The 26758-nt window shown below is 53.2% G+C and overlaps 2 protein-coding genes across 3 annotated transcripts; one reads left to right on the top strand and one right to left on the bottom strand.

Annotated features, from left to right (window-relative positions):
• The first annotated feature begins 31 nt into the window (after window positions 1–31).
• On the top strand, window positions 32–6678 carry Slc39a5 (solute carrier family 39 member 5). Of its 2 annotated transcripts, none has more exons than XM_048361825.1 (11): window positions 32–93; window positions 1169–1525; window positions 2055–2235; window positions 3962–4124; window positions 4293–4462; window positions 4710–4850; window positions 5221–5314; window positions 5399–5569; window positions 5758–5838; window positions 5963–6153; window positions 6405–6678. In XM_048361825.1, exons 2-11 carry the CDS (start codon window positions 1242–1244, stop codon window positions 6546–6548), a joined length of 1620 nt encoding a protein of 539 aa, XP_048217782.1. In that variant the 5' UTR covers window positions 32–93; window positions 1169–1241; the 3' UTR covers window positions 6549–6678. The 2 variants fall into 2 exon arrangements, with proteins under 2 accessions (XP_048217782.1, XP_048217774.1); XM_048361817.1 differs by lacking the exon at window positions 32–93 and adding an exon at window positions 512–873.
• Window positions 6630–25474, bottom strand: Ankrd52 (ankyrin repeat domain 52). The gene is made up of 28 exons (XM_048361803.1): window positions 25355–25474; window positions 24916–24999; window positions 24424–24502; window positions 24156–24226; window positions 23031–23231; window positions 22107–22194; window positions 21822–21964; window positions 21342–21554; window positions 21022–21100; window positions 20695–20809; window positions 20417–20499; window positions 20190–20307; window positions 19924–19992; window positions 19644–19784; window positions 19488–19568; window positions 17456–17567; window positions 17195–17266; window positions 16701–16902; window positions 16369–16456; window positions 16172–16289; window positions 14255–14474; window positions 14009–14096; window positions 13820–13903; window positions 13583–13728; window positions 13268–13350; window positions 12981–13063; window positions 12703–12794; window positions 6630–12278 (listed from the first exon to the last, which is right to left on the bottom strand). The coding sequence occupies exons 1-28, from the start codon at window positions 25379–25381 to the stop codon at window positions 12028–12030; spliced, it is 3231 nt and encodes a 1076-aa protein (XP_048217760.1). The 5' UTR covers window positions 25382–25474; the 3' UTR covers window positions 6630–12027.
• Window positions 25475–26758: the final 1284 nt, after the last annotated feature.

The raw sequence follows: 26758 nt of genomic DNA, 5'->3' as shown, positions 1-26758 counted from the left end.
CCCCCTCCCTGCAGGTGACCCTTGCCCGCCTGCCTGCCATAAGAAGGCTGGGTCCCCCTTCTTCTGAACGTCCTTCCTGTCTTCTGCTGTCAGGTAATGCCAACCTCAACCCCCTGAACCAATGGCTCCAATCAGACTTTGCTCCCCTAATCTTAAGCCAGGTCTGAAAGCAGAGGGAAGCCCAAGATTTGTTTTTGATTGTCTACCTGCAGAGCTCCCCAGGTCTTTGTCATTGATTCTCTTATGCTTCCCTTTGTGGGAGATCACTGGTTCTTAGGCTTTCTGGGGTAGGGAATTGCTAAGAACAGTTTCTGTCCCACATGCGTCTGGGGTGACCACTTACCTGCCTCTTCCCCCTACTCCTCAGCTTAGGGATTCTTGGGTGCAACTTTCCCAGGGAGCATGGGGCTGGGGTTGGAGAAAGAGCAAGCTCTGTGCCAGGCGTGAGGTAGGTGGGGTGGGAGTACATACAAATGGTACTGTTTTAGAGGAGGACGAATTGTTTAAGAAGGAGGGGAAATAAAACTAAGCACAGGTTCTTAACCATGTGGCTTTTTCAGGGCAGGGGAGGGTTCCTCCCCCCTGCCCCCCCCCCCCCCCGCTAAAAGTGACCTTTGACCCCCACCCCAGAGAGCAGTGAACCATTAACTCCTCTCCTATGTGAACCTTCCCACACTGGCCACACCCCTTTCCCCGCCCCAAAGCAGGTGGGCTAGGACAAGGCAACCTATCCATCTCAGCCCTCTATATGACGTGGCCTCCATTGCACCTGAGCACCTGGAGCCTGAGCCTTGCTTCTCCTCCCTGACTCAGGAACCTTGTAACATCCAACCTGCCAGCAGCCTGAAGTGACAGCTCTCATCCTCAGTAGGGGTGAGGACCCAGGGACAGGGTGGGGTGGGAGGAACAGAGAGATGGGGCAAGATCAGAACGTGGGGTCTGGATCAGATTGCATTAGATGTAGAAATAGCTCTGGTTTGGGGAGATGCACTGAAATCTGGATGGCCGAGCCTGTTCCAGAGGAATGCAATGAGGAGGGAAGGAGAAGGCCTAAGGAGAGGCTGCTATTCACCTCTAGACTGAGGAAGGAGGTTGTTTGCCCCTGGCCCTGATCTGGAGAGCAGAAGAATACCCCCTAATTCCCTCCTACTTTTTTATTTCCACCTAGGGTACAAACCTCACGATGTTCCAGTGGGACTAGAAACCAGAACTAGAGACTCAAACCTATTCCCCTCCCTATCATGGGGGCCCCAGCGCATTATCTGTTGGCTGGCCTGTGTGTGGGGATGGTCTTGGGCTGGGTAGGGGGCTCAGTCCCCTCCCTAGGCCCTGCTGAGCAGGAGCAGAACCATTACCTGGCCCAGCTGTTTGGTCTGTATGGAGAGAATGGGACGCTGACTGCAGGAGGCCTGGCCCGACTTCTCCACAGCCTAGGGCTAGGCCGAGTCCAGGGGCTTCGCCTGGGACACCATGGGCCTCAGACTGGGAGGGTTGTACCCCCAGCTGGAGACAATTTGACACACAGGTACTAACTTCCTCCCTCCACCTCCAAATGCTCTATCCACCAGCTCTTTTAGTGCTTAGCTTAGTTCCTTAGTTGCCTAGCGCTGGCTTAATAAAAGCAGTCCTTCAAATGACAAACCCAAGGAGCAACTCTTCAAGACCCTGCTTGCCTCTATTGCCTCCAACTTCCTGGAACCTTAAATTCCTTGTTCTTGAGTTGGGATGTAGTTCAGTGGCTGAATGCTTATTTACCATGCTCAAGGTGCTGTGTTCTATCCCCAGCACTGCAAGAAAGCAAATTTTACAAAGATGCTAAATTCCTGGCTGAGTCTCAATGCTCAGTGCTCCAAGCTGACTTGGCTCCCAGTTTGGAGTGCTTCCAGCTTTTTCCTTCAGTACCAATGTCACCATCTCTAGGCTCTCCTACAATGTGACAGTTCTCAGATCTCCCCAGGACTGAATCCTGGAACCCAGGAATTCTAGCCCTTTCTTCCCCTAGGTAGGCATTTGGGAACATGAGTAAGTCCAATTTGCTCTATCATCCATTTCAGGCTCCAGGATGCAGAGCTGAGTGTGGATGTCTGGGCAGACATGCCTCTGAATCCTTCAGGCTGGGATGACTTAAAGGAGGCAAAGGCCTCTCAGAATGGACCTGTGGCACCCTCGGGCTTGGAGCTCTTTCACAGGCTTCTGCTGTTGGACCATTCATTAGCTGATCATCTGAATGAGGATGTAAGTATGATGATCTCCAGAAAGGAGCTATGGGATTAGGTGGCCTGAATTGTTTAGGGTCTATACTTTAATAGTTACTTTAAGAAAATCCCAATGTGGTCTTTAGGGTATGTTGTTATGTTAAGTCCATGAACAAAGGAATGAGTCTGATAAAATGCAAAAGTTAAGTAAAGCTTTATTTTGTGCCAAGCATCAAGAAAGAAACTGACCGGCCAGGGCCACTCCTGAACAGGAGCACGCTGACTCGATCTTACAGCTAACTTTATAGGGAAAACCCACAAACCACAGGGTGATACCTGCTCTTTCATCATAATGGGCTCATACTAGGGAATTTCACCATGACACTGTTGTTGATACCTAGTTGATCGTTAATTATTTTTAGAAATCACCTATTGTGACTCTGCTGCCAGGAACCAGTCCAGGTGTCGGGAAATGATTGTCACTACCTCTTCATGCAGTTCCACACGCCTGGTTTTCTGGTTTGTGCTAAATTCCAGCAAACTACATCAGTCAGGGTCACTCCGAGTTCATTCTGAGTTGGGGTCAAAAATGGAGTCACCTGGGCTTTTAGACTGGCCCCTTCAGTTATAGTACGGTTAGTTAAGGGCCTAAGCACTGTCCCTGGCTTCTCTTTGCTCATCTAGCACTCTACCACTTGAGCCACAGCACCACTTCCGGCTTTTTCTATATATGTGGTGCTGAAGAATCAAACCCAGGGCTTCATGCATGCTAGGCAAGCACTCTCCTGCTAAGTCACATTCCCAGCCTCTAGATAGCTGTCTTTACTTAGAATGACAGTGAACTTTTTCCAAGGCTGCTTAATCCTGAAAGGCAATTTGATGAGAAAGCAGGTCAGTGAGGGCCCCATCACAGAAAGCAGCCCTGTAGATGTTGAACAAACCTGTGATAAGACTGTTGAGCAGATGGATGACATCTCAGATTCTTTTCCATTTGAGGATTCTAGCATAGAAGATTCTAATTGTCCAACAAGCTCATCACCAAACAAAGAAGGGAGATGATGGAAATGTTCACTGACACCCAATTTGTCTTGAACTGAATTTTCGTTCTCTTTGTTGCCTGGCCATTGTCCCGATTTTTTTTTTCCTTTTTTGTGTCAGTCATGGTGCTTGAATTCAGGGCCTGAACACTGTACCTGGGCTCTTCTGTTCTAGGCTAGTGCGCTACCATTTTGAGCCACAACTACACTTCTAGTTTTCTGCTTGTTAGTTGGAGATAAAAGTCTCATGGGCTTTTCTGCCCAGGCTAGCTTTGAACTGAGATCCTCAGCCTTCTGAATAGCTAGGATTTACAGGTGTGAGCCACCAGTACCTGGCTTCCCTAAGCCTTTGTTCTCAAGACTAGCTCTGTACCATTTGAGCCATAGCTTCACTTCTGGCATTTTGCTATTTAATTGGAGAAATTGAAAATAAGAGTCCCACAGATTTTCCTGTTCAGGTTAGCTTTGAACCATGGTACTCAGATCTCAGCTTCCTGAGTAGCTAGGATTACATACATGAGCCACTGGTTTCCAGCTTTGAACTGAATATTTTCATTTGGTCTATTGATGATAAATAACCTAGTCCTCTGCCTCTGATGTTCCTGCCAGTGTGAGCAAAGCAGACCTTGAGAGACACTTAGGGGTCTGTGCAATGGAAGGAGAGATGAAAAGAGCTGAGAGAGAGAGTTCCCAGGGACTCCTTCATTGTACAATTCTCTCAACTCCCAGTGTCTCAATGGCTCCCAGCTGCTGGTCAATTTTGGCCTGAGCCCTGCTGCTCCTCTGACCCCTCGTCAATTTGCTCTGCTGTGCCCAGCCCTGCTTTACCAGATTGACAGTCGTGTCTGTGTCCAAGCCCCAGCCCCAGCTCCTCCAGGAGATCTACTGTCTGGTCAGTGAATGAGAAGGGGGTAGGGATCACCCTGTGTCCTGGCAGGGAACGGGGCCCCCATACCAAGGAAAAGGGCTCCCTGGGGCCCCATGTCCTTTGCAATGTAAGTCTGCCCCACCTTGCCTCTGGATCAACCCTGGCCTAACTTCGCCTCCTGATTCTCCCCAGCCCTGCTTCATAGTGCCCTGGCAGTCCTGCTGCTCAGCCTCCCTGCTCCCCTCTCCCTGCTGCTGCTGAGGCTCCTGGGACCTCATCTATTTCGACCTCTGCTGGGCTTCCTGGGAGCCCTGGCTGTGGGCACTCTTTGTGGGGATGCGCTGTTACACCTGCTGCCGCATGTATGTGAACCCCCCGTCCTCTGTGCCCTCCTGCCCCAGGGGCAAATGGTGTTCATGAATCCAAGGTGTTCCCAGCCACAGAGCAACCTTTCCCCATCTCCATCCACTCCCACATCCTGTTCCCCTACTCCGAGTTCCCCCACCCCCCAGCTGCCTTCTAGTAGAGTGGATGAGCACCTCCCTTGTGAGGGGGGAGGCTGGTGGGTACCAGGGCTTCCAGGAGCCTCTCTGACCTCCTTCCTGACAGGCACAAGGAGGGCAGCACACAGGACCTAATGGGAGACCAGAGGAGGACTTGGGTCCAGGGCTGTCGGTGCTTGGAGGCCTTTTCCTGCTCTTCGTGTTAGAAAACGTGCTAGGGCTTTTGCGGCACAGAAAGCTCAGGCCAGTGAGTGACATATTTTCCTCTTCCTCCTGCCAAGACCAGAATCCTAGCCAAGAACTGGCCAAGCAAACCATGCACGAGGGGGCAACATGTGCTCCTGGATCTGGGGTATTTGCTGTCCACTAACAAAAGGGTACAGGGTTCTTAGCATAGCCCCAGGACTTCTGGCCAAATGGTCTCCTCTACCCAGTTCAAGTCAACAAAGAAACAGAGGGAGGTGCTAACCTGGAAGTATGTGTAGGGGAGGCCAACGAGCATTCCCCAGGTGCCAGAGGTAGAAGCAGGTGTTCACTTTCCCAGCTGGTGGCCCAGCTTCCCTTTAGTCCCTGGCACTGCTGCCTCCTCCACCAGGAGGGATGTTCTCCTATTTCAGAGATACTGCAGGCGCAAAAGACGTCTTGAAACACCAAACCTGGACCCCGAGGATGGCAGTGGGACAGCCCTTCGGCCCCTGCAGGCAGCTCCAGGTGACTAGAGGAGAAATATGTGGGCTCCCTGATCACAATGCTCCCTTGCAGCTACCCACACGTGTCCTTGTCTTTCTCCTGCAGAGCCAGAGGCTCAGGGTCAAAGAGAACAGCACAGCCAGTCTCCGCCAGCTCCAGCCTCTGCTGGGCACCAAGGCCACAGTCACGGGCAGCAGGGTGGTGGTGGTGCCAGTATCACATGGATGGTGCTTCTGGGTGATGGTCTGCATAACCTCACTGATGGGCTGGCCATAGGTGTGAGGGGAGAGAATGGAGGGAGGAAATGGGAGACCCAGGGATGTCAGAGCTTCTAGTTGTCAGCCGGGACAAGGAGGAGGCTGCCAAGAAGGGGGGGAAGATTATCAGAGGGATTCAGGGATGTAAGGACTGGCCCTGGAGGTGCCCTTCTCCTGGACGACACCTTTTGATCCTGCTGACCACAGGTGCAGCCTTCTCTGATGGCTTCTCCAGCGGCCTCAGCACCACTCTAGCGGTCTTCTGCCATGAATTGCCCCATGAACTGGGTAGGAATGGCACTTGTGGTGTGTGGGCTCCACAATGGGGAGATCTCCAAGGGCCACAGGTGGGAGTGGGAGAAGGGGACAGCACTGGCTTATCCCCTCGTGTCCTATCCTCTCTCCCCGACAGGTGACTTTGCAATGCTGCTCCAGGCAGGGCTGTCTTTCCAGAGGCTGCTGCTGCTGAGTCTCGTGTCTGGAGCCCTGGGACTAGGGGGTGCAGCTCTGGGGGTGGGGCTCAGCTTGGGCCCTGTCCCTCTTACTCCTTGGGTGTTTGGGGTCACGGCTGGGGTCTTCCTCTACGTGGCCCTTGTGGACATGGTAAGAGGTGTGGGGTACAGGAGAGGGATCAGGGCAGTGGGGTAGGGTCCTTTCATCTCCACCAGGTCTGGAGGGCACTGGCCCATAGGCTAGTTTGTGTTTGAGAAACAAGGGACCAAAAGTAGTGTTGGGAAGGGGCTTTGCTGATCATTCACAGATACCCTTCATCTCAGGCTGTCAGAGGCTCTGTTTCCAGGGCAAGGGGAGGTTGGAGGCCAGGGCAGAATCCTGACAGTCTTTTTGTCTTTCAGCTCCCAGCCCTGCTTCGTCCTCCCGAGCCCCTCCCCGCACTCCACGTGCTGCTGCAGGGACTGGGGCTGCTGCTGGGGGGCGGCCTCATGATCACCATAGCCCTGCTGGAGGAGCAACTACTGCCCCTGGCCTCTGATGGCTGACAGGGGCCGGTGGCAAGGGATCCAGGTTGCCCTTCCTTCCTTCCCCCCAACCGTAGGAATGGAGGCGGGACACAGGGCCAGTAGGAGCAATAGGATTTTAATAAACAGAACCCATCCCCAAAGCCATGACTACGACAGTTGTACTTGCACCAAAACAGCATAGAAAACCAAGGTGTGGTGGGAGGGCTCAAAGCAGGTTGGAGGAGGACATGAGTGGGGGGCCTGGAAGGTGCAGGGTGCATCCATCTTCAGGGGAGAGCATTGTGCTTTAGCCCAGGGAGGAGTGGGAGGGGTGGGGCAAATGCACCGAGGTCCCCACTTTTTCCTGTAGCCCTCAGCACCCTGGGGATGCAGGCATCTGGGCAGATCTGCCCTTTATTGCTGCCCACCAGCATTGAACACCCCCGACCCCAACACTAGCACCACAGGTGGATCTGGGACAAGGGAGAAGGACAGGAATGGGAAAATTGCTTAGAGAAAGATTCAACTAGAATCCAGTGAATTGTGCTCAGTTCTCTTTACTTCCTACAACCGAGTACATGGGTCACAGGGTGGAGGGTGCGACAGGACATGGAGCATGCCCCTCCGTGCCCCCCAACACACACCTGCATACAGGATGGTGGTGTCTGCAGCATCACAGGTCATGCAGGGCATGGGGAAGGGGAGGTTCACACACACATAGATGCCCACAGCGGGTACCAGACAGAGAACGCCCCTGAATATACACAGCTGTACATGGAGAGCCCCCCACACCTGGGGGGTTCCCACCCCAACCCTCTCCCCTGTCTTGCCGTTCCCCAGCAGGGGAACTGTATTGCTTTGAGAGAGCCACCCTGGGGGCTGCTCTGCCAGGCACCCTCCCCTCCCACCCACCCCCATTTTGGCACATCTGCAAGACACGCGGCAGCGAGAGTAGGCACCCTCCCTCCCAGGCTTCTGTGGCTTAGAGTTGGGGAAGGGGAATAGGAGACTTCATCCTCCATCTTTCTCCTTGCCCTTCCCAAACCCCTGCCAAACCCACTCCAGCCAGAACCCACCCCAACCCCCCAAACACACGCACATCCACACGCATCCACACACACGCGTGCGCACGCACACACACGTACACGCACACAAAGCTGAGCTATCCAGGAATACAAGCGGAACAAGGAGATTGTCCGGGATGGGAGCAGAGGCGGTAGGGAAAAGACTGGAAGCAGAGACCCCACCCTGGCATGGGGTAAGACTGGCACAACAGCTACTTTAGTGCAATTGGAGAGGGTGCCCAGAGTGAGGGTGGAGACGGGAGGAAAGGCTCTCCCCACCCTCCCTGGGGCCATCAGGCTTGCCGACTCCCCAGGGAAAGGGCCTAGCAGGAGTGAGCGAGGGCCGAGGGTGAATCCTCTTGTCACCCACCACCCTCTGCCCTCCTAAATGCAGTGACAGTGTCCCCCTCACGCCTACATGGGCAACAGCAGCCTCAGAGTCAGTACCTTCAAGTAATTCAAAGAGCAGACCCTCCCACCCCAGCTCCCTCCCATCTCTGGGATTTGGTCGCTTCTCTAGGCGTTGGGTCGGGAGGAGGGAGTCCCCATGTCAGACCCTTCCCTCTATCTCCCTCTTCCCAGTCCACTGGGCTTGGTCCTCAAAGATTCCTAACCTCTGCCCTTGCCCATCCTGGGTCAAGGACTGGAGGGCTGGAGCCAGCACAGAGGGAAAGGGGCTGCTTTGCTCCTTACCCCTCCTTTGTAAAAGGTAGGGTTTGAACTCGGCGGGTAGGAAGGGGCTCACACTCCATTGCCCCAGGAGTAGGGTTTCTGGGCTAGGGTCTGTAAGGCTATTTTCCTTTGCGGTGGGAAGGGGAGGTGGAGGATGAACACTGGGTGTGGGGAAAGGGTGAGAAATGGCTGAGAGGGAAGGGGCCTCCCCGCTGGAGCACAGTCACCGGAGTCATTTCCACCAAGAAACACTCATGTGCATAAGATAGCGTGCCTACTCCCAGCCCCACCAGCCTGGCCCCACCCCACCTCTTGGGACCCCTTCCAAGACCGCAGAGAAGGTTTTAGGGGTACAGTTGTAGAACCGTTCTCTGACCCCACCCTCCCCACCCCCAGCCTCTTCTCCCCTTCTAGGTCCGGGGAGGAAGAAGGTGCTCGGGTGGGCAGACAGTGGTGGAAACAGTATTGAGTTTTCCTTTGGTTACATATTGAAGGCAAAGGTGAGCTGGACTTACAGTCAAAACGGATAGGGGTGAGGAAGGAAGAGGGGCCATGGCTGGGGTTGGAGAGGGAGGCAAGCCCTCCTCAGCCCCTCCACCCCAAGGAACACATGTCTACGTGGGGTGGCAGTCCCTCAGTCTCATCTCTCCCACCCCCCACAGCACCAAACAAAAGCAGCACCTCCCCCAGGGGCCGCTCCCCACCCCAACCTGGGCTGTACATTCAGTGGTTTTCAGCAGTCCTATGGCTCAGGGGGCCACGGGGTGGGGGAGGTGGCCCATCAGTCTCAGCTGGACAGTGGCAGTGGCCCAGGTCTGTAGGTCCATGTTGGGACCCACAGTTTGTGCCATTCGGTTTTCTGAAGGATAGTACACAACCTTACCAAAGCCACCGCCCAATCAGAAACATCCCCCCAAAAATCAGAAACTTAAAAACTGGCTCTTGTCATCTCGCCCTCTGATCCGCATGTCTGTTTCCCTGTCTCCTATGTAGCCCTCGCTCTGTCTCCTTTGCTGGGCGCCTGGGCTGCTCCCAGGGTCCTCACTTAAAAATAGGCCTTTTCATAAAAGTGCTTATTACTTGAAGCAAGTGCTTTAGAGCTGCGGTGGGGAGGGGAGGTGGGGAGGGTGAAGGGAAGGAGGCGCTTCCTCCCCACCCTACCCCCTTAAGATTGGGGGGCATTCTGCCTGTTTTACTTCTCCACACCCGTTTAAGTCAAAGAGGTTTAAAAAAAAACTCTTAATATTAAAATAAATATGCAGTGGCCATGAGAATGGTCAAAATGCTTCAAAAAACACTAAGGGCCGGGGAGCCCGGGGTGAGGTGCGGGATTTCCTTTGGCATAAGGAGAGGAGGCTGCTGGCCCTCCGGGGCTCCTCACAACCACAGAAGTGAGAAGGGACAGAGGACCGACCCCCTGCCATCTTCCGGGCACTGGTGACAGTGTGCCAGGATAGCAGGGTACCGACAACAACCAGAAATCTCATCTAGCAAAGCAGAACAATGGGGCTCCTGACAATACTCATACTCTTCCTGTCGTCATGAAGCATTGATAAAGGAGAACACGACTGATACCCCAAGTCATTCCCGGAAGACCTGTCCCCTGCTCCCCTGGCCCCCCACCACCTAATTCCCAGCACCAAAATGAGAGGGAGGGGGGTGGAACTGGGAGGATCTAGGAGAGAGAATTGAAGTTGGGGGATAAGCTTTGCAGAACCAGCAGGGTTGGGGTGGGGGCAGCAGCCCTTAAGAGAGGTCACATTGATTGTCGTATAGGGGAGGACAAGGTATGGAGGGGGAGGGGGATGGGCAAGAGGGGGCATCCAAGGCCCTTTGGCTTTGAAAACAAAAATAAAAACTAAAAGCTGCACAATCCTTCTCAACAAGAATGGTCATTTGGAAGCCTTGAAATGGTTTAGGATCTAAAGGTTGGAAGAAGCAAGACACAGAGATATAGAGGGACCGTGAAAAGGAATAAAGACTTGGACAAATGCCCCAGGCTTCAGAGAACCAGCATGAGGTATGGTGCAGGGGACCTGGAGGGAGGGGGGAGCCCTGGGACAGCCCCTCTCCCCTCAGCTCACCTGTGGCAAGGGTGGCGAGACATTCAGGGGACACAACTGAAAACTGGGTGGGAATGTGGAGAAAGCAAGCTTGGGTAGGGGAAGGGGCTGAGGGCCCTCCCCCAGGGGAGACCCTGGACTGTGTAAACGAAGCCTATCCAGTTCTTGAGGGACAATACTGATGACAGCCAAACTGGGCGAGGATGCACTGCGGGATGGAGGGGCAGGACCTCTATTCAAGTTCTGTGTCTTGGCCCCTGGCTGAGGTATTGAGTGTGAGGAAGGGAAACTGGGCTACACGAGTGGGACCAATTGGGGCAGAGGCTCACCGAGATGGATGGACAGGGCATCTGAAGGGACCAGGGCCAGATGCAATGCTACATTTAGAGAAAACACTGCCCCTCCTCACTCTAGCCCAGTTTGGCTTTTGGGGTACAAGTTTGAGGAATCTTACCAGTGCAGCCCCTACTCAATCCCATCTCCCCCTCTGCTGGGAGGCAGGGAACTGAGCTCCAGTGTCTGCCTGTAGCTCCCTTGACCAGAACTTTCTCCTCACACTGGAGGAAGGCCTGCTTTCCTAATGAGCAGCCTCGGTCCCTAGTCTGCCCCTGCCCTTCCCACCGTCTTTGGCTTCAGATCAGGAGTGACTGGGGCAGTGGGTACTCTCCGACATGAAGGAAGGTAGAGGCTGATGAAGGGCATAGAGGAACCCAGGGGCTTGGGGACACAAGAGGGAGAACACGGTCCCTCCCTCCACACACATGCAAGCACATGCCTGAAACACAGAGGACATACGAGGGCTGTGGTTTTTGAAATGGGCAGGAAATTAATTTGTTTCTTCCCCTAAAGAATAAAATGCTTACTTAAAAATTCATGACAAGCCTCAAAGTTCAGGGAGAAGAGAGCCAGGGAGGGAAGGGCCACAGGCTCTGCTCTCCCAAAAGAAATGAAAAGAAAGAAGCAAGGTTAAAGTGCGTGGTTAGGGGGCCAAGTGGGGAGTCGGGAGGTGGGGGCAGGCTGTGGGGGCAGAACCAGCCCTTGATTTGCATATGAGGAGCCAGGGGAGAGTGCAGGATTGGGGCCCAGGTACAGTAGTTGCTGCTTCAAGTGTTTTGCATTTGAACTTTAGGGGTGATAGGGTAGAGAGTAGGGGAAAAGTTCCAGGCCCCAGTGCTAAATACCCTCCCCCTTCATCCTCTAGCTGCCCCTGAAGGGGGAAGGGGACACCCCAGAGTGCTCACACAGTACCAGAAATTAAGGCTTCTCACTGCTGCGGGGATGGAGGGGCCAGCCGAGCAGGGAGGCAGTGATGGGTATGGAAGAAGAGGAGGGGTCTGCCTGGCAGTAGGGGCAGGGAGAAGGGGGACACAGAGGAGAGTCAGAAGGAAGGAGGAGGGGCAGCTGGTAGCAGAAAGGGGAACTGAGAGATGGAGTCAAAGAGAGAGGGAGCCAGGCATTTAGCAATCATTTTGGGACACTTGGCAGAAAGGGTTGCCCTGGGGGTACCAAGGGCCTGGGGTGCTCCCTGTCGGTCCCAGACCTCTGCCAGGCCAGGAAGGTGTGGCAAAGGGGTGAGCAGCTGCTCCCCAGTGCTTCCTTTCCCCCCTTCTGCCCCGCCACCCAGTCGTGTTCTCCTTTAAAGTGCCCTAAATGTGTAGACTTTTTCTAAATAAATAGAATAATATCAAGCCACCGGCGGGGAGAGGGACACTGGAGGGGCTACTCAGAGTAGCAGCCATCTAACCCAATGGCACCGTGCCGCTCCTGGCTGTAGGGGCAAGAGGCCCCATGGGGCAAGGCGCCACAGCCACCCACCGTCTTGGCGGCTGCGATGCCGCAGTTCTTGAGCAGGCTGAAGCTGAAAGGACTGACGGCGTCCTTGGGTGGGAAAGGCTTCATGGTGGAAAGGATCAAGGCCAGGCAGTCTGCCACATCTTTGTTGGGAGCACAGGCCAATGCTGGGGTGTGACCTGCAGGGCCAAGGGGAGTAACTGACGCATGACTCCTGTGTCCCAGGGTTCCCACCCACCCTCCCCAGATCCTGAGCTCTCAGTTGTGGAGGGGAGCCAAGGCAGGGAAGCACCCAGCACAGTCAGAAATCTGGGGTGGTGAGGGCCCAGGGAGGCTGACAGGCAGCTTGTGAGTATAGGGAGAGGGCAGCCCATGGGGACAGCATCCAGGGGTGTGTGTGGGATGCCTTCCTGTCCCTGTGGGGGTCTCCACCTAGTTCCATCAGACTCCCCTGTGAGACTCAGAGTACTATTGTTGGGTCCCTGCTCTCAAGAGTTCCCCTGGGAAGAAAATCTCATTTATAGCAAGGTTAAGAAGTCACCTCCTGTAGAATGTCCCTGACCCCAAACCCGGGAGAGGCGGGGGGCTCCGGACCCCACCCACCTTCTTCATCCACAGCCAGCACTGTGGCCCCACGACTCAGGAGGGCCTGCACCACAGAAGCTAGACCATTCCGGGCAGCAATGTGGAGTGGCCTTGGAAGAGAGAAAGTGAAAAGAGAAACACACAGTCACCTGGATGCCAACAAGTCCTGCCACCCCCAGGCAGGTGGTGAGAATGCCGAATAAAACACTAGGAGCTCCAGAGAGCCCAGGAGCATGGGCCGTTTTCTTCACCCACCTGCCTCCCCCAGCCAGGAGCCCCCTTCCCTGGGCACTCACATCTGCAGCGCACTGTTGGTGGCATTGATAAGGCCAAGGTCTTGGGTTTCTGCCAGGATCATGAGGGCACATTTTTCATGGCCCTGAGGGAGAGGAACAGAGAGTGGACATTTGTGAAGTAGAATCAGGACAAGCCATAGGGTAGGACTGGGGGGGATGGCAGACAGACAGGAGCCATGCTACTATCCCATAGGCTGGGCAACCTTGGCTGCTGGTGCAGTCCATTCTGCAATCAGGATCTATCCTGCTCATCAGGCCTTCATGCTGCCCCCTAATCTGGGCAGTACCTTGCTACAAGCCAAGTGGAGGGCAGTGTTCTTGTTCTCATCCAGTACAGTCAGGTCTGCCTTCCCTCGATACAGCAGAAATTCTACAAGAAAAATGGGATCAAGGATGATCACTTTGCTTTCTCCTGGGCAACAGCCATCCTAGCAGTCTGCCCTCCCATCTGCACAGACTTTGTGTCCCATCCTCAGAGGATGAGCTATCCAAAGACACCTGTATCCTGAACCCCCCATCCCTTTCTAGCCTTGCAGGCAGGGCTGGCCCACCCTGCAAACACCCTGGGGACTCCTCCCTGCCACAGCCGAGCCCCTACACACCCACAGCAGCGGTCTGCCCGTTCTCAGCCGCCGTCATGAGTGCAGTGCGGCCCGTGTGGTCAGTGGCGTTCACCTCAGCTTGATGCTGCAGCAGCATCTGGAGCCCAGAGACATTATCCGCGAAGGCAGCGGCGTGAAGGGGGGTCCTGGGGGGCCAGGGTAGGGTGAGTCAGGGAAGGTGCTTCCACATGGACAGGAAGCCAAAGCCAAAGGCAGCTCAGGCTGCTCATTACTCACCGTCCTTTGGCATCTCGGCTGTTCACAATCTTATCACCCAGAGCTCCCAGCAGCATCTCTGTGGTGCTGTCCTGGTTATTAATTCTGGGGAGAGGGAGGACTCATCAGGAAGGACAAAGGAGATGTAGTTCCAACCATAAGCCCAGGCCACAGTGCCTTGAGAGGGCCGAGGCCAAAGAAGAGACTTACACTGCACAGTGCAAAGGAGTGAAGGGGTTTCCCTCCAGGTATGAGAATGGGCTGTGTTCAAGTAACAACTCCAGACAATCTTCATGTCCTGGGTTTGAGGAGGAAAGTGTGGTGGAGAGAAAAGGCATGGTCCTCCATCTGTCCTGTCCTATCTTGCATGCTCCAATTCCAGATGCTCTGCTTCAACCCGCCTTTCTCCTTGATGCCCCACGCACCTCCCCACACCTGCCAAGGCCCTACTCATACCAGTGTAGGAGGCCCAGTGCATGGGTGAGTATCCGCTGTAATCTACCCCAGCATCCAGGGGGTCTGTGGAAAGAGCAGCCTGCAGCAAGGTCCGCAGGACTGCAGTGTGGCCACAGGCAGAGGCCAGGTGAATGGGTGTGCGACCCTTAAAGTCTCGGCACAGCACAAATGCATCATGGTCCAGCAGGGCAGCCAGGCAGTCCTCACAGCCAGTCACTGCCTGCAGGAGACAGGTGAGGGGAGTGGTGAGGAGCCACTCTTTTCCTACTAGGTAGTTGCTATTGGGGGAGGGGGAGAGGATTTAGGAGCAAGAACCACTTCCAGGGCTGTAATCATTATCTCTACAATAATTCTAGGGTTAGAAATCAGCAGCCTTCGGGGCTGGGGATATAGCCTAGTGGCAAGAGCGCTTGCCTCGTATACATGAAGCCCTGGGTTCGATTCCCCAGCACCACATATACAGAAAATGGCCAGAAGTGGCGCTGTGACTCAAGTGGCAGAGTGCTAGCCTTGAGCAAAAAGAAGCCAGGGACAGTGCTCAGGCCCTGAGTCCAAGGCCCAGGACTGGCAAAAAAAAAGAAATCAGCAGCCTTGTGCCGGTCACAGGAGGCTCATGCCTAGCTACTAATCTTAGCTACTCAGGAGGCTGGATCTGAGGATTGCAGTTCAAAACCAGCCCATGCAGGAAGGGCGGCCATGAGACTCTTATCTCCAATTAACCACCAGAAAAAAACACCAGAAAACTAGATGTGGCACTATGGCTCAATGGTAGAGAGCTAGCCTTGAGCTGAAGAGATCAGGGACAGCACCCAGGCCCAGAGTTCAAGCCCCATGACTGACCAAAAGGAAAAAAAAAAAAATCCCACAACAAAGATCAGCAGCGCAGATGGGGATATGGCCTAGTGGCAAGAGTGCTTGCCTCGTATACATGAAGCCCTGGGTTCAATTCCCCAGCACCACATATACAGAAAACAGCCAGAAGTGGCACTGTGGCTCAAGTGGCAGAGTGCTGGCCTTGAGCAAAAGGAAGCCAGAGACAGTGCTCAGGCCCTGAGTCCAAGCCCCAGGACTGGCAAAAAACAAAAACAAAGATCAGCAGCCTGCCCATCGTTGGTGACTCACACCTGTAATCCTAGCTACTCAGGAGGCTGAGATCAAGGTGTGAGGATCAAAGTTTGAAGCCAACTGGAGCAGAAAAGCTGACAGATTCTTATTTCCAATTAACCAGCAAAGTGTAAGAACTGGAGGTATAGCTCCAGAGAGCTAAATGGCAGTGCCCAGGCCCTGAGTTTAAGCTCTGGTACCAGCACAAGAAAGTAAAAAGAGCCAGGTATTGGTGGCTTACATTTATAATCTAGCTACTCAGGGCTAAGATTTGAGAATCACAGTTTGAAGCCAGCCCTGGCAGACAAATCCTCAAGATTCTTATCCCAATTAATGAGCAAAAAGCTGGAATTGGGGGTGTGTCACACTTGGTAGTAAAAAGGCTTTGAGTGAAAAAGCTGAACAAGAAGAGCACAAGGTTTGTAGATCAAGCTTTAGTACCAGCACAAAAGAAAAGAAGAAAAGGGGGAGAAAAAAAAGAAGAGAAAAATCCCATGGGAGAAGAGGAGGCAGCTTTAGGCTAGGTGAGCATGGCAACAAACCTGGGTGGTGGCATCACTGTCTGATGGGACAGGGCCAGCACAGTATCTTGTGCAGTCTAGGTGAGCATGTGGCTGCGTGTGATGACAAAGCTGGACCATTAGGGAAATTAGCTGGGAATGTCAGGTGCTCATCCGCAAGAAAGCAAGCAAGCATGGTAAGGCGCAGTAAGACCTGGGTACAAAATCCTGCCCTACCTCCTGGATGTGCTGATGCCCTGTAGAGTGTCCTATGCTCACACTGAGGAGTAATCTATACCAGGGACCCACTCACCCCACGGTGGAGGGCGGTGCGGCCCCGGAGGTCAGCAGCATCAGCTGTGGATCCTTTCTCTAGCAGCAGATGTACACAGTCCACGTGGCCATTCATGATGGCCAGCATCAGTGGGGTTCTACAGAAGAGGCAGGGGAAAGGGTGAGGAATCCAACACAGATGGAAAAAACTGTACCCCACATCTGGCCCACACTCACTGTCCATAGGCATCCATGACATCTGTGATGTCAGCTCGCTCCCCACTGTCGATCAGCAAGTGCAGGGAATCAGTGTGGCCAGAGGCAGCTGGGAGGAAAGGGGGCCCGTGTCAGGAGAGTGTGCAGAAGGCAGGACGGAGGGAAACAGACTGATCCTGAACAACTCAAGAGTTAGGAGTATGGAAAGGCCTGTGGCAGGGAGTGCTCTTCAAGGTAGTAAGCTACTAGTCACAAAGTCTCCATGTTCCTTCTCTACCCCACCTTCAGCCCTAACTGTTAAGGAGGGATTTGTCATGGCAAGGGGAGGGCAGCAGTCTGAAGTGGGCACTAACCAGCAGCGTGTAGGGGTGTCCACTTGCGCTTGCGCTCCTTGATGAGGGCAGAGGCGCCATGGGCCGTAAGCACCTCCACACACTCAGTAGAGCCTCGCTCAGTGGCCAGGAAGAGCGCGGTCCGGCCCTTGTGGTCCCTTACATCCAGATTCACCAGCGTCTCAGCCAGTGTCTTCAGGGCTTCACAGTGACCGTTGTAGGCCTAGAGTAGTGCAGGTAACCAGTAGATACAGCTGGGGACATCTCATCCCCACTCAGATTGCTGGGGGGGGGGGGGGGGGCGGCACAGGGAGGCACTAGACATCTGCAAGCTCCTTGGGCCCCTCTGGTGTCTTTCCTGCTCTGTGCCTATCCCCTCTCCAAATCACTGCCTGCTTGCCACATCCCCACAAGAAAGCAAAAGCAAAGACAAGCATCACAAGTGCTAGCACCCTTGTGTGGGCCCAGGGGCGGGTAGTTTCAAGGAAGATGAGAGGAAAAGACATGGAACTCACAGCTAAGTGCAAAGGGCTGACTGGAATGGTGCTCTCCACATCCTCCAGGCAGTTAAAGGACATTTCTAAGAGCTGCAATGGACAGGTAAGTCAGTGCTGATGTTCTGGAACTTCCACGATGTTGCCCCATGCCCTGCTCACAGTAATCCCCTACACTGCTAGACCAAAGGACCACCCTGATGCAACCACTCCACAAAGCCAAAGGCAGACTGTGGCCTTTTGCCCTGCCCCCAACTTCCCAAACCAGATCTCAACACATACCAGTTCGAGGTTCTGTCTGTTGCCATAGGCGGCTGCATAGTGCACAGCTGTGTAACCCTGCCTGTCCCGCAGGGAGGGGTCGGCACCATTATCCAGTAGGAACTCCAGACAGCTGGGAAACCAGGAGGAGACTGTGAGGTAGTGACAGGCCCAGCCCACAAGAGTGCCTCCCACAAAGGGCCGGAGGAGGGCGGCAAGAGAGTCCCCTAGGCCATCCTCTGCTCTAGGAAGATTCTCTACATCCAGCCCATTCAACCTCAGCTCCAGACCCACTCCTTTCATGAGGTCTGCCCTGGGTCACCAGTTCAACACCCCCTGTGTCCTCTGAACCCACCCCTGGGGAGCCTGGGCATGTAATTTCTGCTGGCTCACCTAGCCCCCCTGCCTCCAGGCATGCTGAGCCTGTCTAGAAGGCCTCTTCCTTTCAGTTTGTGTGAGATCCAAGTCATCACAAATCTGGATGTTCCTCTCCTCTGCGGGGCCTTTCCTAACCTTCCCACTTAGTTGCCTTCTCCATAACTCTTGGCACCCTTCTAATCTCTTATTCATCATACTACTAATAATGATAAGATACTTAGTTAGCACTTACTATTGTCAACCACTGTGCTAAGCACTTCATACATATTAGATACTTTGACTATCATAATGATCCTCAGAATTCGATACCATATATATGTATATATATATATATATATATATATATATTTTTTTTTTTTTTTTCTGCCAGTCCTAGGCCTTGGACTCAGGGCCTGAGCACTGTCCCTGGCTTCTTTTTGCTCAAGGCTAGCACTCTGCTACTTGAGCCGCAGCGCCACTTATGGCCATTTTCTATATATGTGGTGCTGGGGAATAGAACCCAGGGCTTCATGTATACAAGGCAAGCACTCTTGCCACTAGGCCATATTCCCAGCCCCTCAATAGGATTTTTATCCCTACTATGAGGAAACAGCACAGAAAAGTTTTAAGTGATTTTCACATAGTTGAGTCTCCTAGATTTTAGTGTTTTCTCTAAGTGTTTTCTTTTAAATAACCTTTCTATTTTAGAACACTCTTAAATTGATAGAAAAACAGTGAAAGGGGGCTGGGAATATGGCCTAGTGGTAAGGTGCTCGCCTCGTATACATGAAGCCCTGGGTTCAATTCCTCAGCACCACATATACAGAAAAAAGCCAGAAGTGGCACTGTGGCTCAAGTGGTAGAGTGCTAGCCTTGAGCAAAAAGAAGCCAGGGACAGTGCTCAGGCCCTGAGTCCACACCCCAGGACTGGCAACCAAAACAAGCCAAATAAACAAAAACAGTAAAAATAGTATAGTTTTCACATACCTTATACCCAGTTTTCCCCATTATTAGCTACTTAAGTTAATAAGTACAAGGATCGTCTTCTTTTCCCAATAGCTGATTTTTTTTGGTATGCTTTTGTTTTCTTGTCAGTCTTAGGGCTTGAAATTAGGGCTTACACACTGTTCCTGAGATTTTTTTGCTCAAGGATAGTGCTCTACCAATTTGAGCCACAGCTTCACTTCTGTTTTGTAGATAATTAATTGCAGATAAAAGTCTCACAGACTTCCCTGTCCCAGCTGGCTTTGAACTGATTCTCAGATCTCAGCCTCTCTGAGTAGCTAGGATTATTGGTATGAGCCACTAGCACCTGCCTTGCTGGTTCATTTTTAAAAGGCAGAAATTTATAGTAATTACTTTCTATAGCTGTTATTTGAGACATGGCCTTACTATGTAGTCCAGGCTGGCTAGAATTCATGTTCTTCCTGTCCCGAACTCCAGAGTACAGTGCTGTTTTGATAATGGCAACTGATTCCCAAGGCCTGTGCTCTATTACTGCTACACTCTCAGCCCTGGAGTAATTCATCTTTTATGCTTACTACTGGATGGGAATGTGACTCAGTGGTACCTTACCTGCCTAGCACGGGCAAGAATCTAGGCTTCACTACAACACCAACCAACCAACCCAATTTGCTTATCTAGTGCACCTAGTACACTATGGGGATAGCACACCCCAGGAGCCCCTGGTACTCACAAGAAAGCCTCCTTCCTACGGGACTCCTTCAGTGGCTCGTCCTCTTCAGCATCATGGCTGGAAGCAGTGTGGGGTTCCGCTCTGGGAAGAGAGTGAAGAGGTCAGGATGGCTCAGAGGTGTATGGGGTGTGAGAAGAAACAGAAAGGAAGTCTCACCTCCGGTACGTGTCAGAGGCCGCAGCATAGTGGAGGGGAGAGCAGCCTTTACAGTCAGCCTCATTGACACCTGCCCCAGCAGTCACCAGTGTCACAGCACACTGGTAGCTACCATTGGCAGCTGCATAGTGCAGTGGAGTCCTGGAGGAAAGTGCAAGTGAGTGGGAGGAGTCAGAGAAAGAGCCCAATGCATACAATGCTCTCCTCACTTAGGTCTCCTGCTCCTAGTTGCCCCCTCTAACCAGCCACTTCCTAAGAGCACCCTTGCATATTGATTTACCTTCCAAATTTGTCTCTCCTCCTCAGGTCAGCTCCACTGCTCAACAGCAAATTAAGACATTCAACATTTCTAAAAGGAAGATGAGGGATAAGAGTGAGAGAGCCTCAAAGAGCCACTGCAGCCCCAGGGAGGGTCTGAAAGAATGGAACTGGATAGCCTTCTCTGCCAGGACTACTCTCATTGTGTAGGGGAAGAGATCTGGGTAGGCAGTGAGGGCTCAGGCCCTTACACAGTGCTCTTCTCAAGGTGTGGGAAAGGAAACGCACCCTCCAGAAGCAGCAGCATGAAGACAGGTGCGGCCAAGGTTGTCAGGCGTGTTGATGTCAAACCCAGCAGAAAGCACATGCTCATTGCTGAGCGAAGACACGATGCTGTACAGCTGACCTACAAGGAGCATGGCCACAGGTTGTTCCAGGAGCTCTGGGCACATTGCACACTGGGGAAGCCCTCTGCTCCCTCAACACCTGCTCAACCCTGACCTGTCAGCACATACCTGAGGAAAGAAGCTTCCGGCAACAGTCAGAGAATCCAAAGAGAACAGCTAAGTGCAGGGGAAACATGTCATGGATGCCGCGCCTGAGAAGAAGTGGAGGGGCTCATACCTTGGGCCAAGGATAGACTAGTTACAGTTCTTTTTCTGTGGCCTACTACCACCCAAAGAATCAGGAGAGGTTCTCCAAGCTTCCCTTCGGCCAGGACCTCTGTGACTACATTCAATGTGAGTAGTATGTACAAACTGAGTGGCCCCCAAGCAGTGTGAGAGGGACTCACCGGGCGGTGTCCGCGCCATTGGTCATGAGCGTGCTGATGAGCAGCTCGTGCCCATAGCGAGCAGCCACATGCAGGGGTGTGTTCCCAAATTTGTCAGCACAATCAATCTCGCTACCTGAGATGGAGATACACACGTTAAGACCAGTCACACCAGCTAGTTACCACCTGAGTACTTATTAAGTTTGGTCAAGTTAAGCATTTCTACATGTTGTTTTGTTTATCAACTTGTTTGAGACTGGGCAGGACAGAGCTGCAAGTGCCAATCTTGACTGGAAAGCTGGGGCAGGAGGAAGAAGGAGATGAGGAGTAATGTCTGTGAGTCCATACCATTCTGAATGAGAATCTGGGAACGTGTGAAACGGCCATGGATGGCAGCCATATGCAGAGGACTTTTCCCTTCTTTGCTCTGTGGAAACATGGCAAAGTTAATTTAGTACGAAACATAGAGAATGACCTGTTTCCCCTTTCAAAGGGGATCGAAAGCTCATATGAGCATCTTCTCAGAACATACTCTCCTAGGTCCCCATAAGATCTGAACACCCCAGGAATCAAATGAACAACTCCCCAGGAGAGCTATCTGGATACGGCCAGAAGCCACAGAGCCAAGTCCCTCTTCCTACTGGTCCGTGTGTCATCCCTTCAAGCACCTGGTAGTTGACATCAGCCCCGTTGTTGACCAACAACTCTAAGCAGAGAGCGCCATTGGTAGAAACTGCAGCCACATGCAATGGCGTAAAGCCCTTGTCATTTGGCTGGTTGACATTGGCTCCGGCATTCACCAGCTCAATAGCCACAGCATCCTGGCCAAGGTAGCAGGCGATGTGCAAAGCTGTGTTTCCAAACGCATTGGGCTCATCAATCTGCGTTATCAGGAATAAAGGTAAGAATATATCAGGTTAAAAAAAAGAAAAAGTAGAAACAACACATAGAGTCCCAGAAATCTGACAGCCTCAGCCCCTTCAGGTTCTGACCCAAAAGAATGAGGGCACTATTATATAACGTAAGATTTATTCAAACCCTCTCAGCACATCCTCCCAGCCTCCCAACGCCACACCCCAAATCTGTAACAGATTCTGTACCTCCAATTCCCATCCTGAGCCCCCAGACCCAGCACTTCAGACCCTGACCTCAGCCCCCATCCGGAGCAGGTACTTCACCACTTCAATCTGGCCACTGGCCGCAGCTGTGTGGAGCAGCCCATAGCCCTTTCGGTCCTTACAGCCGAGGTCTGCACCACGTGCCACCAGCAGTTTCAGGACTTCCAAATGCCCTAGGAAAAAAAAGAGTCTTAAGGAGTTGGACACTAAACATAAAGACCTTGAACTCCTCCCTCCAAAGGCTGCAACCCCACCCCCTTGCCCTGAGAATTCTGTAGGTCAAATTCCTACGTTTTTCTATATATTTTCTCTCACCCAGAAAAGCTGCCCAGTGCAGAGGCTGCCGTTCTTTTTTGTCACAGACATTCAGGCTGGCTCCCTTGTTGAGAAGTAGGTTCACCGTCTGTATTGGATATAAAAGACACAGAGCCCTCAACCTACTTCAGGGCAGAGGCCTCTCATCTCCTGAAAGACAGAGGCAGCCTAATACATTTTGCTTTCCAATACTGCCATTCCCAAGAAGAACAATCAGGTGGACTACAGTAAACAGAAGAACAGGCACTAAGGAGAAGACACCAGATAGATCTGGAAGTTTAAAGAAAATGCATGGGAGTCTCTTCAGATGCTCTGGTGGTTCTCAAATTCTTACATGTCTTTGCAAATGTACTGAAAGACATGGACCCTCTCTTTGGAAAAAGGAATGTATATAAACGTTTCCAAGTAACTTCAAAGGGTTTATTATTTCCTGAGGTCTAAGTCAAGAATTTCTTTTTTCTTTTTAATGCTTGAACTCAGGGCCTAGGTGCTGTCCCTTAGTTTTTTCCCCTAAGGCTAAAGCTCTACTGTTTGAGCTACAGATCTACTTCTGGCTTCTTAGTGGTTAATTGGAGATAAACTTGCCTGCCTGGGCTGGCTTTGAACCATGATTCTCAATCTCCTGAGTAGCTAAGATTACAGGCATGAGCTACTGGCACCCAGCTCAAGTCAAGAATTTCAAAATAATGGTAAAGATGTAGCTCAGTGGTAGAGCATTTGTCTAACATTAGTTCAATCCTCAGCACCAAAGCAAACTAAAAAAAAAAATCATTCTGGTGTAACTATGCATTTAGTCTTTGGATCCAAGTATTTATATAATTATCCGAGCTGCTTCTGCCCCAGGCCTGATGGCCCAGAAGTAGAAAAAAGCGGACAGGAAGGTAAGAAAGAGGAAGGCTGGGCCTGGATTGGAGTGGTCCTCACCTCGAGATGCCCACTGTGCACTGCATGGTGCAGTGCACTGCGCCCACTCCTGTCGGCCACGTTGAGGCTGCTCAACAAGGGTGCCAGAGCCTCAGCACACTTGGTAGCCCGGTTGGCAGCAGCCACATGCAGTGGTGTCTGCCACAGCTTGTCCCGGGCATTCACATCGGCTGAATGTGCCAGCAGCAGCCCCAGCACCTTCTGTGGATGGGCAGGGACAAGAGAAAATACAAAGGAGAAACCGGAGGCAAAACAAGAAGAGGCAGGAGGAGGAATGGGTCAGCATGTCACATATGGCCCCAACCCTCCTGGTACAGTCTCTACATTTTCCTAACATACCTAGCCTTTCCATACCTACTTCTCACCTTCTGGATCACCTTAGGCCTTAAAATCTTTTTTTTTTTTTTCTTGAGGAAAACAGACACTCCTTCCTCTTCTTCAAGCCAACCCTTTAAAAATCTACACTCACAAATACATCTACCCCAAGTAGATCAACAAATTCCAATCCTACTTCCAAGAAAAAAAAATGTTCCTGCTAAATTAACAGCCCAAATATCTTCCTTAGCCCTCCTACAGGTACCAAAATCATTTCTGTTGCCTCCATAAACAAATATATACTGGTCCCTCTCCAAAACTCAGACTGAAACGTCCTTCCTAGTCATTGTCTTTGGTCTCTCTGGGACTGATGGCACTAGGATACAGGAACCCACTAATGAGGTATGTTTGGCTCTGTTGTGCTGTTAATTTTCATGCTGCATGACGGGTCAGGATGCAACAGATCGCTGCTACTATTCCTCATCATAAGGAAAGAAATCTCAGTGCCCAGAGGGGTATCAGACTCAAGGTGGCCCCCCAGGGAGGGATGAGTCACTCAGGCCTGGCAGCATGGCCCCCACAGTCTGCCAGCCCAGTGTTAAGCTCTCCCTGACGTCACATCAGCTGGCATCATTCAGCCCCCCTTACCAGCCAGTTCTAGGGATAGGAGGGAGGAGCCTAGGTCTGGCCTCCTCCCTATCTGGAGTAGAATAGTCTGTAGGGCAGAGAACGGAGTTTTTCTAACCCTTAAGTCCCACTTTCATCAACTCCTTCTTTATGGAAGGGTGAAAGGAAGTGAAAGGCTCATACCTCATTTCGAGAGGCAGCAGCACGATGAAGAGGGGTCAGCCACAGTGTGTCCTTAGCATTGACATTAGCACCTGTGGGGAGATACAATCCTATTTCGATGGGGGGTGAAGGGGGGAAGGAAGGAAACCAATGGGATCAAGCAGGACCTGAATCTCTATGGAGTAGAACCCCTTTGCCTGGGCCCAAACACCAGAAATCCCTTGGAAATGAAAAAGGAGATTTCTCTGCTCCTCTGGAGGTGCCACACCTTCCTGATCCCCACTTTCACCTGACATCAGTAGCAACTGGAGGATGGGGACATCGCCTACGTAGGCAGCAGCATGCAATGGGGTTCGTCTCTCTTGGTCCTGGAAATATAGAAGAAAAGGGGAGCGGTTGTGGGGAGAAATTATCGTGGGTCTCAGCTCAAGTCTGAGAGCTCCTAGCTCTGCCTCACAATCTCTTCCCATAGATCCTGCAGCGTCCTAAATCCCGGTATTGAGAAGCAAAGACCAGCACCTTAGGAGGGTGGAGTCAGGGCCACCGGCCACCTTCTCCCCATTCCAGGAGGGGTGGGGGCGCTGCAGACCCCAATGGCTCGGTGGAAAACGCTCCTTCTGAGCATCCCCAGCCCCGCTGCTCAGTGCTCCAAGCCCGGCCAGCGCCAAACGGGGGGCAGGCTCCCGTGCACGGGAGCCCCGGAGCCGCCCCACTGGTGGGGAGGGGTCCCGATTCCCGGAGCCCGATTCTGGGCTCGCCATCCTCCCTGCTCCCAGCTCACCAGCACATTGATGTTCTCCTTCTGCGAGAGGAGGGAACGCACTTCCTCCACATCTCGGCTAAAGATGGCCTGGACCAGGGGCGGCTGCAGGGAGAACCGGCCTTCAGCGAGCGGGCCGGAGCCACAGCGGCACCCGGGGTGGGGGTGGGGGGGTGGGGAAGCACCCCGGTTAAAGGGGGGCGTCGCTGGAGGGGCTCCGCTTTGGGGGTTCCGGGGCTGCAGTGGATTCCCGCGGCGCCGACGCCAGGCGCCAGGCGCCCCCCCGCCGCTCCTCGCCACCAAGGACAACCCGATCCGGTGAGGGGAGCGCGGCGTGGGGCGGGGCGGGAGCCGCGGGAGCCCCGGGCTCGGGCCCAACCTAGGCCGCACATCCCCGAGCTCGCGTGGCGGTGGCGCCGGGCCGTGGAAAGAGGAAGCGGGGAAGGGCAGGAGGGCTGACCTGGTCCGTGATGCTGAGGATCCCCATGGCCCGGCCCGGGCTCCGTCCGCATCGAGCTCGCGGCGGCGGCGGCGGCGGCTCCACCGGGGACACGGGGCGGCCCAGGCGGCGGCTGCGGCGGCGGCTGCGGGGAGAGCGCGGCCCCGCCTACCGGGGGGCGGGCGAGCGGGAGCCCGCAGCGCTCCCTGGCGGCGGTCCCCGGCCCGGCCGCGGGGCCCAGCGCGCACCGCCGGGCCAGGCCGCAGCTGCCCTCCGCCCCGCCCGGGCAGCCCGAGCGCTCCTGGACACCCCGCGCTCGCGCGCCGGCTCCTCGGCTCCCCCAGCCGGCTGCGCGGCGCCCTCGGCTCTAGCCAAGCCCCCCGCGCGGTCCCCCACCGCACCATGAGGAAACTCAGGCCTTGCTTCCGCAGTAGCCCCCCAAGTCCTCAGGACCCAACCGCCGGCCGGCCCGACCTCACCCAGCCCACAAGGCTGCGGCCGAGTGAACTCCTCCCAACAGCCTCCCACACCCTCCTACGCCCCTCACAGATTAGGGAAAACGAGGGGTGGGGGTGATCTGGAGTTCCTGCGTGGCAGTAGCCCGGGAGAGAGAGACAGCGGGGGATCCCCGCCGGAGATGACTTCCGCTGGGTAGAAAGGACATGGCAAAAGTAGTCCAAACTGCAGAGAGAAAGCCTCCACGAAGAGGTCAGGACAGGTGGGAGCTGGAAAAGGTCTCCAAGACGGCCAACAAAAGGGACATTTCAACCCCTAAATTACTCTATTGCCAGATTAAGGTGTTTAGGTGACAACGCTTCAAAAGATTTAGCAGAGCCTATAAACCTAGTTACTCTGGAGGCTACGATCTGAGGTTCGTGGTTTAAAGCCATGGGAAGAAAGTCCATGAGACCCTTATCTCCAATTAACAATAATAATTTTTTTAAAAGTCCGAAGTGGAGCTGTGGCTCAAATGGTAGCGCACTAACCATGAGCACAAACGATTAGGAGCAGCACCCCGGCTGGAGGTCAAGACTAAGACCTGGGTACACACACACACCAACAGTACACACACACACACACACACACACACACACACACACACACACACACACACACACACCAACAGTTCCCTTCCCCCATAAAAGAGAGAGAGGTCAATCAGGAAACAACTGGCTGGAGGACATCCCAAACCAGAAAAGGGAAAACAGAAAACTGGAGATTGAATTTCTTTTCTTTTCCTTTCTGTTTATGTGATACTGAGGAATTGAACCCACAACTACATGCATGCTAAGTAAGCACTCTACCACTAAACCACATTCACAACCTGGAGATTGAATTTCTAAAAAGGATTCAACTGTAATCCGAGCTAACTAAGAATCTCGATTCAAAACCATCCCAGGAGGAAAAATCCATGAGACTTGTAAC

This window comes from Perognathus longimembris, chromosome 1 (assembly GCF_023159225.1).
Source record: "Perognathus longimembris pacificus isolate PPM17 chromosome 1, ASM2315922v1, whole genome shotgun sequence".
In the NCBI taxonomy this organism is placed as follows: domain Eukaryota; kingdom Metazoa; phylum Chordata; class Mammalia; order Rodentia; family Heteromyidae; genus Perognathus; species Perognathus longimembris.
This window is presented reverse-complemented; position numbering and strand designations above follow the sequence as displayed.

Coding starts and splice junctions, on each gene's coding strand:
- Ankrd52 (XM_048361803.1), bottom strand. CDS start 25,381: ATGGGGATCCTCAGCATCACGGACCAG. Junction 24,227..24,423: donor CCAGTTGCTACTGATGTCAG/GTGAAAGTGGGG, acceptor ATCTCCCCACAG/GTGCTAATGTCAATGCTAAG. Junction 22,195..23,030: donor TGCACAGTGGGCATCTCGAG/GTGAGGACCACT, acceptor TATCCAATACAG/ACGGTGAACCTACTTCTCAA.
- Slc39a5 (XM_048361825.1), top strand. CDS start 1,242: ATGGGGGCCCCAGCGCATTATCTGTTGGCTGGCCTGTGTGTGGGGATG. Junction 1,526..2,054: donor GGAGACAATTTGACACACAG/GTACTAACTTCC, acceptor CATCCATTTCAG/GCTCCAGGATGCAGAGCTGA. Junction 2,236..3,961: donor CTGATCATCTGAATGAGGAT/GTAAGTATGATG, acceptor CTCAACTCCCAG/TGTCTCAATGGCTCCCAGCT.